We start from the raw sequence: 14,618 nt of genomic DNA on the forward strand, positions 1-14,618 counted from the left end.
CATTTCGACGTATTCCCTGCTGACCGTCTGGGGTGGCTATGCAGAGCACTAAACACTATGGCAGCCGGTCGAGCCGAACGCGTTCAAATTTCCGGATTGTTTCTGTCACGCTCAGGTCGTTTCTGTCATGTTTCCATGCATGGTAATGCTGCCGCTCAGGCAAGCTCCGGCTGCATGCCCCCACCTTCCTGAAAATTTCCCGCTGCTGGAAGGAAGGTAACCAATCACAACGGAGTGGGGTTTGCAGCAGGGGGGGAGGGGCGGAGAAGCTCAAAGCAGTGTGTAGAGAGAGACTGCTGTGCTCGCTAGGGTAAGAGGAAGAGTGTCCCGAAAATCTACATAGTTTCTTGTGATGTGATTCGTGTCAGGTTGCTCTATAGCAGTTTTTAACAAGAAATGAAGACCAGAAAAGTAGTATAATAGGATCTCTTTAATAACATCAGTGTACTGCCCAACGATTGTTTGGACTTTGTGAAATTACAAAAATGGCAAAAGACGTTCAAATGTTGTTAGATTCACTGATCGGATGTGCACATTATCAGCAAGCAACCCACTGTTGTTTATATTATATTTGTCCATCAAACTAAACAAAGATTACCCAAAGATGGGACTCCATGCTGGGATTTTTTTATTTGCTTAGCATCTATTTTATTGATGAATAACCAGATCTTATTTTTAAACTTTTATTTGGAAAACAGTCCCTGAGGTTTTATCCTCTATTTTTTTGTATACATAACATCGCCACTTTTCATTGCAAGCTGTGGTGCAGGGAGTTTAAGAGGGTTTAATAGCTAAATCAATAACGTTAAAGAGCAACTAAGCATATTTATATTCCTTTGAAGTGGCTCTGTTCAACATTCCTAATCTAATCCCTATATTATAGCATTAAGTATTTCATGATTCTGTAAGACACTTGCGCTTCACAGCTTGTGTTTGTCTTGATTATTTTAGTCGAGTAACAGCATAAAACATTTAAGATTTGGTTGATTTTAAATGATCAAATACCTTCTCAAACACCTTCTCTGTGTGAAACATGGCTCCAAAGTCCACCTCTGTATGTCACTGTGCCTTTTTAGGCGGGGTAAGTATTGAGTAAGCAAGGTTTAATATGTCAAATCAACGTTTCCTAATTGTAAATAGAAAGAAACTAGACTAGAATATGCAAAATTGTCCACAGGTGATAGGCCATAAGCCCTTTTCACAGAAGCATTTTGGCACTAGTAAAAAACACAGGAGTAAATAATTAAATGAAGGAATGGCCAAATTCAATTTAGCTGCTTCAGTTTAAGGGTCAAAGTATTGTGCAATCTGACTCACTGATGAACTAACATGACTTACAGGGACATATTATTAGAACATAGCCATTGTTAATGTTATTAGTATTACCCAAGGTGAACTGCAAAAGTGCTGGGGCTACAGGGCTAGCATACTGATCAGGGAAAGCTAATGAGGGAATAAGAAGGGAGCCGACTGGGGACAACTGCTGGACACAGCGGGAATGGCAGGGTCTGAAATGTCAGTCATTTGTAAATTTTTTAATTAGCCAGGTCAGTGGTCAACAAGGCTTGAATGTTGCTCACTTCAACTGATTTATATCATTGTGTCTGTTATGAAGCACGTTTTGATTCAATTATAAACTTACTTTTTTATTATTAAAACCAAACTTATTAATATTGGACTGCGAAACTCTGGTGGTGTTATGCACTCTCTGAGTCGGTTCTAGTTAATTTATTCTACTTTATCTATTCATATATTTTGGACAACTGGTCTAAAAGTTACATTGTCATCATTATTTTCTTGTGCAAATTGCCTCCCTCCCTCTGAGGAGATCCTCTTACAGATCACGTTCAGCTCAGACAGCAACATGTTCCTCACCATGTCATGTCAGGACGGCTGCCTCAGTTGTTGTGTTTTTTTTTCAACCCCTCTGCATACACACATACAATCCTTTGTTTAATCGCCGTTATCATGGACAACAGCTGCAGCACTTGTCCGGAAAAAAAACAACACACATATAGTTTTAATTCCAACACGTTATTTAATGTCAAACAAATAATTTATTCAAAAGCAGAGAGCATGAGATGCTTTGAAGTTGACATTAGTGTACTTTCATGTGATGCATATCCAAGAAAAAACACAATTACATGGATGGTTGATCACAGACAAAATACACTGCTGGTAACTGATTGTTCCGAAATTGTTCAGAAAACAACAACAGGGTTTTGGATTCTATACCACCAAACACAATGATATTCATTAATGGTACATATCCTGAGAAAGAGGGATCACACATAAGTATAATTTACACTCAAAATTAAAAGAAATTAAGATCTTCTGCATCAAAGAGTCAAAAAGGTTCATATTCGGCAGTTGACAGTTTTTCTTCACAGGACATAGAGTGCAGTGGAGCTTTGAAATGGACCTTTCACAACAAAAACGTTCTTGATAAGAATTAATGTAGCCTAATGGTAGTAATGTCTAATTTGTGTGCACAAATAATAAATATTTGCCCTAAATGCTTGCCTTTCCGAAGTAAAAACAAATACATTAAAGAAAATAAACCTTTCAGAACTTGAGCCTTTTTTTCTGCATTACAAGCCTGTTTGCGTGCAATTTAAAGCAAACATCAACTTCAAAAGCTTCTTAATGCATTATTTAGATCCTGACACATATACCTACAGTGCTGCATCTCCTTTCACTTCTGCTTCCTCTGACAGACAAGCTTTTTTAAAATCTTAACACTGAGTTTCTAAGGAGAGTCGGCTGAAGTGCAGAATCAATCATTCAGGGAAGTGCTTTTTTCCCCCCTCGCGCTGCTTTCATTGCTGTTCCAGGAGAGCTTGGTAGATTTCCGATTTCAGAAATCGCGGATAACAGTCGTTTTCCATCAGACCATATATCAGTCTCTGGGCCCCATCGAAGCAATTTGGCCCCGGCCCAGAGATGTTTTCACTGATTTCCTCTCTCACCACACAGTCAATGTTTATCTGTGGTAAGAAAACAGCTACTTTTATTTAACTTGTGAGTCCTTTCCGTTTGGAGATATTTTTTACATTATCATGCCTGTCCACAAAGTTTATGTTCAAATGGTAAATAAATAGAAGAGGAAAAACACTGTAGCACAGAGAAAGAGAAGGTGGCCTATAACAAACATTTATTTTATATTGAAAGTGAATGGAACTGTGGAAAAATGACAGTGACAACAATGAAAACCAGCAATTGAGGCAGCTAGGAAAGTTATACAAGTCTGACTTCATTTGCCTCCCGCCTAAAGCCATACCTGTCTAGGCGCATCAACCTGGACAAACTCTTTGTAGATCCGTTTGGCAGCAACCGTCATGTCTTTCTCCCTGGTGATTTTCTTGTAGTCCTCACAGGCCAGCCAAAACAGAAGGTTCTCCTCGCTGTATTCTGTCCTCAAGAAGTCTTCAAACACCAGCTGGCCTGCTGCACAGAGGGAGCACAAACACTTTGAAACCTAAACAGTGTCATTTCAAACCTCCAACTGAAGTGTGTGTTGTTGTGTGTAATCCTTGTTATTTCGGGACCTGGCTAGTCTGCCATTATCATCCTCTTTACATTTTCTCTTTTTATCTTAAGTAAAGGGTGTCCAGCTTGAAACAAAATACACAACAACAACAAATATACTGTATGCTTGAACTGGTTTATCATAGATGTTTTTTTTTCCTTAAATCTATACATCTACATTAATGCACACACATGTGTAATAGACTATATGATTCAATCCATGTAGCGTTAGGATTCTCCTCATGTGTATAATGTGAAAGCAATAGAACCCAACAAAATGAAGATTTAAAAAACATGTAATAAAGCTCTTACTGATGTTTCATCAGAGCAGCATTGCATTGCGTCACAGCCATACAGAGGGAAGGTTTTATATGAAACTAAATGCTAAAAACTTTAAATGACTTGAGGGAGAGGCGATCAAGCAAGACGTGTCACGGATGTATTAGACCAGAGAATATTATAGCCTACAGTAGGTGATGTCACACTGCACCGTGCAGCAGAGGAGGATTCTCAATAATGAAAACCTGAAAATTGGATTTAAAAACACCTGTAAAAATATGTCTTTATGAGTGACAAAATAATCTTGGGTTTGTTTATTGTTTGTTGGATCCCCATTAGTTGTCACCATTGTGACAACTATTCTTCCTGGGGTCCCTAAAAAGCAAAACAATTCCTATACAGTTTTCCCAAAATAGGAATCACATACACAAAAAAAATCTGAAACAAGCAATTACATTTTTCTCATAAAAAAGAAGAAACTCAAATCATAGCCTACATCATACTGTGTGCATACACACACCCGCTTACCCACATTAGATGCCTAAAGGTTCATATTGTAAGCATACAGAATACATTTGCATGCACCATACATACACACTACAAGTATACATTCAGAGATCATTTCATTAAGAGCTGTCCCTATATATAAGTTTAAACTAAGAATTCAAAATAAGGCACTCTGCAGCTTTACAAACACTGGTTAACTGAATTTAACCTGATTTCTTTGCTCAAAACAGCTTTTTTCAATTCCCTTCTAAATCCTATTTTTTTACTCTTAAGAATGAGGCAGTACGGAAGTCCGTTCCAATATGCAATAGCTCTGTACAATACAGTTTTTTTCAGTGCATTTGTTCGAGGTCTCGGTTGTTTGAAACGACAACTTAAGGCCTGCCTGGTTTCATAATTATGTGTGATCTTGACAGGTACTAGTATAGAAAACAGGCTGCTGGGTTTACGTGAGGTACAGATGTTATTCAAATACAAAATAAGGCTGCATGCCACTCTCTCCTCAACTTTCATCCAGGAGAGTTTGTCATGCATAGCAGTTACATTATTCCTAATAGAACAGTGAAGTGCCAGTCGCACAGCTCTATTCTGAGCAAGCTGGAGTTTAGCAAGTTCTTTTTTTGAGGTGCCAGACCATATTGCAGGGCAGTAGTCAAGGTGGGACAAGACTAATGATTGAATAACAAGCTTGATTGTTGGGTCAGTTAAAAAACCTGCACATTTTCTTATGTTTGAAATACTTTTACTCATTTTACTAACTATATTCTTTATATGTATAGACCAAGATAATGTTTCATTTATCGTAATGCCCAGCAGTTTGGCTTCTCTAACTTGGTGACACGTTCCAATAAGGTAAACAAAATTGTAGTAACTACTAGATAGATATGCATTACCTACTACATCTTTTTAAGTAACTACTATTATGCATAACCTACTAGAAAAAAAGTAGTAGGTAATGCATATATATGTACTTGTTACTAAAAAACAAACCTATGTAGTAGGTAATGCATATTTATGTAGTAGGTACTACAATTGTGTGTACCTTATTGTAAAGTGTTACCTTATCTTGAACCAAAGCGTACTTATGAGCTACTGACCTTGCAAATGCAACAACGTGTACTTTTCAATGCAATGACCCCAAAAGGAAGCGACTCAGGTGTCATCATCTGATTCTGTCATCAGCATTCCTCCCTGATCCATACAATGAGATGTGGCAGAAAGCTCAGGAGAAGTCGAGATTATTTTGTCAGACACACTGATCCCAAGCTCAAGAGTTTCAAGAACTTCAAAGATCCATTTTATTTTTCCAGCTCAGTGGAAATCAGCCACTCATTTGTGTTCTCTCCCCGTTCGGTCTCTGCATTAGCAGGATACATAATGACCTTGTGCTTGTTGCAGATGACCTTGTTAAAAAGGTAAAAAAGTTAACCACAATGGTCTGGCATCCTTGTATAAGGAAACCTGACACGTGTGGGGGAAAAATCTGTGGAAAATAGATTGAAACTAACCTGCACAAATGTGGGTATTTTAGGTGACACTAATTTAAGCATTGAGCCTTAGCTAAAGGTAAAGCCATTCTGTTATTTTTCACTCACATCCTCACTCACCATAATCCTTGTAAACTAAAATAATTCATTATACAAAGGGACAAAGCAGCAAACCAGGTATTGTGCTGGATATCTGGAAGTGCTTTTAACTTCAAAACGTCTGGATTTGCCATTGCAAAAACAGTTGTTCCTTGTTATCCTCTCCTCACACCGAATGCCTTTGCTACAGGAGGATTCATGGAGCCGTGATGCTAATGCAGGTGTTAGATACTTAGCACGTCTTCTGGGAGCACAAACAAACAGCTAACTATATGCACACACATTACATTACCTGAATCACAGCTGGTGCTCTGACAGTAATTGACAGGAAACAAAATATATCCAGAGGCTGCTTGTTCCCACCTACGAATCACTCCCGGGCGTACATCTGAGCTTTCAATCACAACAGAGACAACTATTTAAAAGTCCCACGATATGTAAAGGTATTTGAATCCCAACAGATTGCAATTGCTGCACGCACAGCTATTTATTTATTTATTTTTTGCCAACCGTTTACCGATTTGTCATAAATTGTGACACTGCGTCACTTCAAAGGGGAAATGGAGCAACTGCGATGCAAGACCAAATGTGTCTCCCGGAGGACAGTTAATCTTGATGCAGGAGACAAGCGGCTGAAATAACGCAAATCCGGTGCATTCATTTTAGGAGAGTGATGAGAGAGGGAAAAAGAGAAGGGAAAAATAACCCATATTCCCCTTAAGTCATTTACAAACAGAGGATGGGAATCTGGTCAGGTGAAAGCCAATAGGATGAGTGCTGGCTTTATAAATGAATGAGGAAGGGCAGGAAGCACCCTATTTACACCGGCAGTTCAGATTAGGCCTCTCATCTCCGCCAGTGTCTTCCTCCTCGAATATATCTCCAAATGGATTTGATGAACTTGACGAAAAAATATATATCCTTGACTCTCCTAAAGAAGCACTCGGGCAGGATGATTTGCGGGGCCGAGCGTCAGTGGATTGTGAAGGGGGTGAGGAGAGAGGAGCATTTGACAAAAAGTGTGAGAGGAGTACATTCAAAAGTGTGCTTACTTTTACACTCCAGTAGATGGTCGAGTGACAATCCCCATGCCACGACATCGTCATCCGGAGCCCTGCAGAGAAAAACAATGTCATGGAATGTACATCTTCTCAAACAGGTGATGCATATATATTATATTGTGTAATGAACTGCAGCCTATCAAAATTGTATCTCCCTAAAATGTTAGACTAAAGGTTGATTAATGGTTTATCTGCAACTAATTTGAACCTAATTGTTGTCATGTTTCTTAGGGTAAAATAAATGAAGAGTTATATTTAAGCAGACATTGGTTGACTCTCGGCTTAATTGAATACCAGCTCCCAGATAGACAGTTTTGTCAACACTGGAAGTAGGTTTGTCCCCTGACAAGTCACATGAAAATAGATCATACATATAGCAATTGAAGATATGGTGAAGGATGCAAGGAAGGAATAAGAGCAAAGGAGCATGCTGAAATATGGAGCAAATAAATTAAAAACTAACATCTGCACTGACTGACTTGCATACTGGAGTGGCTCTACAGCATGCTAGATATTCGCATTATCTGATGTATGGATAAGATAACAACTACTGTACAGAATAGATTTAGGCAGGCATTCCATTCCAACAATAGAGTCCCTGACTCATCATTTCCAAGTAAGTGAAATGTGAGGATAACAGGAGGGTTGAAGGATTGCACATTTGGGCTTATCTTAGGCTAGAATCTGTACATGGTGTTAAGTCACCATCCCATACAAAATACATCAGATGACTTAAAGTTGTCAGTGTGGCCTTGTGAATACATGCACACGAAAAAACTAATGCAGTTGCTACTATTGCCGAGACAAACACAACAGTAAGGGGTTTTTCTGGGTGCAGCTGATTAGTAAGCGCAACTTGTTAACACGGAAGCAATGCTACATGTGGCTTGTCTTTAAGCATGGTTCTGTAAACCTTCACTTATCGATAAATCCTATTCCACATTCAGATATACACACATTCACAAACTGTTAATCTCGCAGTGGTGGTCAAACAAACACACATGTAGTGATAAGTTACCAAAATACTTCCTGTTATTGGCTTTAGCTTTTGTTTTTCTCTCTGACATTCACTGAGCCAGCAGCACAGGGCTGACCTCGCCAGCAAGCCGTCAGCACAGGTACCTGGAACAGACCTGCTCCAGGCAGCACAGTCCAGCAGCATGCCTCTTCAAGTGAGCACTGCTGACTGCCTGTCACAGTCCTTTCTGCTGTGAAAGCTGTTCATCTAAGAAGAACTGACTAGAACTGATGTGTGTGTGTGTGTGTGTGTGTGTGTGTGTGTGTGTGTGTGTGTGTGTGTGTGTGTGTGTGTGTGTGTGTGTGTGTGTGTGTGTTTGTTTGTGTGTGTGTGTGTGTGTGTGCGGCTACACTCAAAGTCTTTGCAAAGTTTATAGAGACTTGAGTTGGAAGCAAGCCCTAACTTTTTCAACACATTTACATTTACAGAATCCTGTTCACTTTGTGTCATATGCTGGTGTTCATTCAGTGGGAGTTGGTGTGAGACAAGGTGATTTGAAATGGTAATAAGAGGACATTATGAGACCATTTACATTTTTTTCTTACATCTGTATAAAATCTGGAAATGCTCTAAATTACAATATTTTTCTTATTGGAATTTGGGACAAATCTTGTCAGTGGTCGTAAGAATAAAACTAAAATGATCAATTTACTTAGACACATAGCTTTAAATATTGAAACCCCAAATAGTGATCAGTTGGCATGGTCTCTTTTTTTATCCAAAGCTGTATGCTACTTTGACTAGACACTGTCCTGTGCTTTCTGTGCCTGTTTTACAAAATGAATGTTAAATATAACCCTGTTGGTAATTGGTTTCACTTAACTTCTGATGCAGTGGATTTCGGATCAGAATCGCCCCAAAAACCAGTGGCTGCAAGGCTGGCAATTATGTACTCCATATAACATATTGTATATTCTGCATATGACTAGAAAAGCACACATGGGCATCCTCTTGGCAAATATGTCATATTCTTGTTGTGGAATGTAAAAAAACAAAACAATAAAACCGTCTGTAGGTGCACATACTCTGACCTGCTCTTCCCCCTACTGAGACAACAGATAAGCAGCAGCTTTTTTAATACCATTCTCCTTACACAGTTTATTAAACAAAGTTGTATGAACATGCTTAAAAGTTCTCACAGCTTTAACAGTGCACTTTTTCAGCAATGCATTTTCAAAATAAGTTCCTCAGCAGTAGGGAACAAGGCATAAGCTTAAATTAAAGCTTAATTTTAACACAGCCACTCATTCTTTGATTTCATCATATTGAGCGAAGCACATCCAGCTCAAAGATTTATCGCTCATCTCTCTGACCTTTTTCATGTTTTGTTAGGAAAGGAAGGAAGGAGGGAAGCCTGAGGCATACTGAGAAGCACAGTGAAACACACTTCCAATAAAACATGCATAGATCACAGGAGCTTCATCAGAACCATTTGCTCACTAACTCACAAACATGAGAGAACAAACGCGAGAACGATCCACAAATCGCTTCCCAGTTTCCTTTTGGCAACATGCTTTTTAGCTGGGCAAAATCAGAGAAAGGCAGTCATTACGGAGTTACTGCAGGCAGACCAGAGGGAAAGTAAAACATTCAAAACTTTCAAACCGCATCAACAATCCTCAGTGCCAGACAACTAGTTTGTCCAAGTCTGGAAGCAATTTGGAGCTTGTACTTACAACATGTGTTTTCTGTTTCCAAAAGAAGAACTACAAGCAAATGTGTGCACCAACACACTGATCCTTAGCTGCTCAGGCTTTTTTTCTCTTGCTTTACCTGACGAACCCCACATGTACAAGCCCATGCATGTCCAGCTGCAGCACAGGCGGGCCCAGGGTTGACATTAATGTCAGCTTCCATTTTTTACTTTTTAACCTACCTCCACTAGCCTGGCTCCGCCCGCCTACCTACTTCCGGCCAAATTTCATTTTCCCTTCAATGAAATGAAGTATGATGGTCTGGTTGGACCAGACTATACCTCCACAGTCCTTCCTCAGCTTGCTGGCTTTAAAAAAAAAGTTGGCTTAAAAGGAGTTTTTGTGGTTGGAAGATCAAACAAATCTTCAGGAAGTTTCAAAAACAAGACTTTTAGCAAATCATTAAGTTTCCAACACAAAGTAGAAGAACCCATGAAGTCATGGCTGTGGCTTAACCTGCCTTTATAATACTGCTGTAGGCTTGGATATTTGGCACATGAAGATGATCACTCAGCCATTTGAAGATACTGTATGCCTGTACACATATGACAATGGGGTGCTGAGGATATTTAAATTTCTGAAAAGAGAAGGAAAAGTATCGCCAATCTGAGAAGAGATGGGAAAGTCTCATCAGTGAATGATGCACATTGTGACCCCGTAGGAAATAACCTACAACAATCAATAAAATCAACATTTATTAACATAGCCCTTTGCAACCAGCATGTTTCCAACCAACAGATTAATACATTCAGTAAACATACATCACAAGTCCACCAGTGTAATGGTAAAACAAGTCAAATCCATTCAGTTACCCAACATACCCAGGGGGCAAAGTGATTTTATGGACATGGAGCGTTGTAAAAGGTTGTTCACCAAAAATGACATCTAGGACCTTCCACGATCACAACCTGGGTGGACAACCTTGTCAACAAGCTGCTGGAAAGCTACAGCGGGCCGACATAGCAAATCAGAACCACTGTTTAAGTGAATGGGGGTGAATGGGGATGGGCTAATGGGGAATTTTTTGAACTTATAGATATCATTATGAAACTTTACCAGTTGATTACGGACATTAAAACAACAACTTTTTGTATTACAGTATTTTCCAAAATGTTTAAATAAATATGGAAAATGATGCGTACATTTGCATATCTGCATAGCCCCAAAATCTAGATGTTGGAAGAAAACAAAGTCAATTTGTTTTTAAATTTTGAAAACAGAACAAGTGTGCAACTGCCTGAAGCCTTTCCTAATCACAGATCAAATTTGATCAATAACCCATAGAAAATACATTTTTTACACAGTTACATTTCATGTGCCATGGACCAAAAGTGTCCTTTTGGAGTCTCCAGCTGGTATTTTAGGAAACGGCTAGACATTCCCTGGGAAAAAACAGTATAAAAAATATATTTTTTATGGGTTATTGATCAAATTTGAACTGTGATTAGGAAAAGCTTCAGGCAGTTGGACACTTGTTTTGTTTTCAAAATTTTAAAACAAAATGACTCTGCTTTTGTCCAACATCTAGATTTTGGGGCTTTGCAGATATGCAAATTTACGCATCATTAGTAAGATATTGATGATTTTTCATATTTATTCAAACCTTTTGGAAAATACTGTAATACAAACAGTTGTTGTTTTAATGTCAGTAATCAACTTGCAAAGTTTCATAATGATATCTATAAGTTTAAAAAATTCCCTTTTAGCCCACCCCCATTCGCTTAAACAGTGGTTCTGATTTGCTCTATGTCAGCCCCCTTGTAGCTTTCCAGCAGGTTGTCCACCCAGGTTGGGATCCTGGAAGGTCCTGGATATCATTTCTGGTGAACAACCTTTTACAACGCTCCATGTCTGTTTTAAAAAAAAAGGGGTTTTTAAACTGTAACTTCTAAGAACTTCATTGTCAACAAAGTCTTCAAATCAAACCAACTTTCATACGGGTTGAAACCTGAGTCTAACCTTGTTCTTGTTCAGTTATTTGACTTGGTCTTTGACTTGGCCACTGGTCTTGCTCTCTAAACCCCCCAACCAAGTCCTTCTTGAAATCTTTACTTTTATGTATTTATTCAACAATCTTGATATCTGATATTTGTAAGAATATGGATTGCAGTTAATGGTGTTGCTTTTTGCATGGACTAGCATAATCCCATACACACCAACTTCAGCCTATTTAAAAAGTCTTGACTCTGACTCGCCTGTTATTTGTTTTGGAGGCTCTTCTTCTTGTGCTCTTTTAGACAAGCTGATAAAGTGGCATTATATCAAAAAACACAATAGCGTAAGTGCTATTTGAACCTGAGGATCATGACAATGCAGGTGCTCCAGTCGGATGAATGTGAGAGTGGAAAATAATTGCGCAATGTTCAAGACACATTGCTTTTGAAAGAGCAAACTATTACCATGAATACCATTTACTGACATTCATTGTTGGGAATAACGCCGTTTAAAATAACAGCGTTAGGTAACGCCGTTCTTTTTTCAGTAACGGGGTAATCTAACTAATTATTTTTTCCGTCGTTACAGCGCCGTTATCGTTACTGAACGTTAAATGCGGTGCGTTACTATGAATTGATTGAATAAACTGTGTAATCCGAATGCACCCCTGGCTCCATACTACACAAACTGCTAGTGAGGAGACCGGTGTGTTTTAAATTGTGTTTTATTCAGTGTGGATGACATTACTGTATAACTGTCAGTTAGCGCCGTCACGTCAGTCAGCCGGAGCGCCAGTTTAGTGAAGTTTATTTTTCTTTCTCTCTCTGTTGTGTGAGCGTGCACGTTGCCGCAGTAACCACCTATCAATCCACGGTTGAAACGTGCTCTCCGAGTTTGTTTGAATCACCCTTGTGAGTAAGTGCATGGAGTTCCCCAATCTCTATAAATTATCATTTATGCACATTACTAAACGGCCGCGATTCGCCGGTTGCAACAGCTGTTTAGCGTGTCATCACAAGCCGAATATTGCTATTGTTCTTTTCCTGGGATCTGTAGGCTATGCTGCTGTGCATTTTAAAGAAGAAAATAAACATAGGATAAATCCATACTCCTCCTCTCATAGTCTCATGCTTCATAGTCTGACGTTTTTGGCCTTAAGTGGTGTTTTAGCCGACACCCCTGAATCCAGTGATATAGGTAGTAGATCAGCACGGTACATTCAGCAGTTTCCTCTACTTGGCCTACTTTTGTTGAGAACAAAATACTTGAAGTGCAGGATAAACCTCTTGCTGTATGTTGATGTGCAATAAATATTAAAGGTTATGTAGCATACAAGTAGGCCTACCTGTCTGTTCTACTCATTTCAACTGACTTGTGAAAACTGCTCAGAAAAATCCAAATTTGTTGACATAAGCCTATAGCAACCTTTTTTTTACAGTAGACTAACACAAATAGTTACTTTCCTTGGTAACTAGTTACTTCTATTATAAAGTAATTCAGTTACTAACTCAGTTACTTTTTGGAACAAGTAGTGAGTAACTATAACTAATTACTTTTTTAAAGTAACGTTCCCAACATTGTTACATGATTAAAAACTATGCCAAAAGCAGCTAGCTTTTGGTTTATTTCAATGTCCCATCACATTACCGTTACAACCTCACTATGTGATTCAGGAAGACAGCAATGATGTAGGCCTATTTCATTTCCTTGCCATGACGACTTCTAAATGTATCCACCATTCAGTACTTCAGGCATTTCCCAGTTCTTCTGCATTTCAAGGTTGCACTACTGATCTCGGATCTTGGCACTGTATTCACTAAAACATATATTATCAGGATGTAGTTCCTTTACATGAACCGAACATCTGTACAAGAATGAGGGAGACCCAGTTCACACTGAACCCCCATATGCGTCAAACTCCCCAGAAACAAGCCGTGGCAAATAGAAGCAGATGCTCAAGTATTAGGCAGAGTTAGGTTGCAATGCCCTCATCTAACATTGAGAGGGAGAGACGGGGAGAGGGATGGGGCTATGAAAATGACTGATGGGAACACAAATGGCAGAGCTGTGTTTCGGAGTAGTGGGGTGGGGTGGAGGGAGTGGGGGGTGGAGGGAGAAAAGGATATCACTGACAGCTGAGCGGGCCTACCTGTCCGCCCATCTCTCGTTTTCAGTCTTGATTTGCACGTCCTCAACGGGACACTTGCCGGGGCCGGCCTGGAAAACAAGAGCAGGTGTCATAAAACACCGCTGCGACTGGGATTTGCATCTTAAATGACCACTGGAGATGCTGAGAGTATGATGTTCACAACAAAAACCTGCCAGATGCGCACTCTGAGTGGTATTCATCACCAACTCAGCTGCAACATATCTGCCATCCTGTCACTTAGCGATGATGGAAAACAGCATTTTGTCTCCTCAACATAATAAGGTGTTATTTATTATCTAGCATTTTCCTCAAGGTCCAAATCTGAGTTCATATGTGGCAGAATCTTACACGTCTAATGTTTTTGTAGCCGGGTTTTATGTAATGCACCTGGTAAATTCACGGTATGGTCAGAAAATATGTCTTGACAACTGAGAGTGAGGAGTTAAGAAATTCAAACAATCCCAGACTGAGTTACTCACACTTGTTTCATATGTTTTGACCAGACATCTTCAGGTTACTGGAAAAAGTATTTGATTGTGTGGAGATCACTGATCCAACTCAAGAGTGTCAGCCAATTAAAATCCAGGAAGCAGTGAGAGGAAGTGGAGTCTTGTCATGTAAGAGTTTGCTTTCTTAGCTCACCTTTTTTTTATTTACAAAACTGATTTCAACCACATCTAGGGTAACTGTGTCATAATTTGGCATTAAGAACATCCCAGCTCTTGTGTTGTTGACTGTTTCTTATGTAATATTATTATAGCGTCACACATGACGTACATTTGTACGTCACATCAGGGTAATCTACTGTAGACCTACACTAAGTTTGTCAAATAAAATATGATAAAACAGAAAACATTATGA

At 39.2% G+C, this 14,618-nt stretch overlaps 1 protein-coding gene across 1 annotated transcript; it reads right to left on the minus strand.

The window, feature by feature from the left end:
- Nucleotides 1-2,024: 2,024 nt before the first annotated feature.
- Nucleotides 2,025-9,759, minus strand: LOC307254267 (regulator of G-protein signaling 1-like). Its single transcript, XM_080032568.1, has 4 exons — nt 9,656-9,759; nt 6,953-7,014; nt 3,281-3,447; nt 2,025-2,987 (listed from the first exon to the last, which is right to left on the minus strand). The coding sequence occupies exons 1-4, from the start codon at nt 9,658-9,660 to the stop codon at nt 2,820-2,822; spliced, it is 402 nt and encodes a 133-aa protein (XP_079888694.1). The 5' UTR covers nt 9,661-9,759; the 3' UTR covers nt 2,025-2,819.
- Between the last annotated feature and the right edge of the window lie 4,859 nt (nt 9,760-14,618).

This window comes from Ammodytes marinus (assembly GCF_949987685.1).
Source record: "Ammodytes marinus genome assembly, chromosome: 8".
NCBI lineage: Eukaryota > Metazoa > Chordata > Actinopteri > Uranoscopiformes > Ammodytidae > Ammodytes > Ammodytes marinus.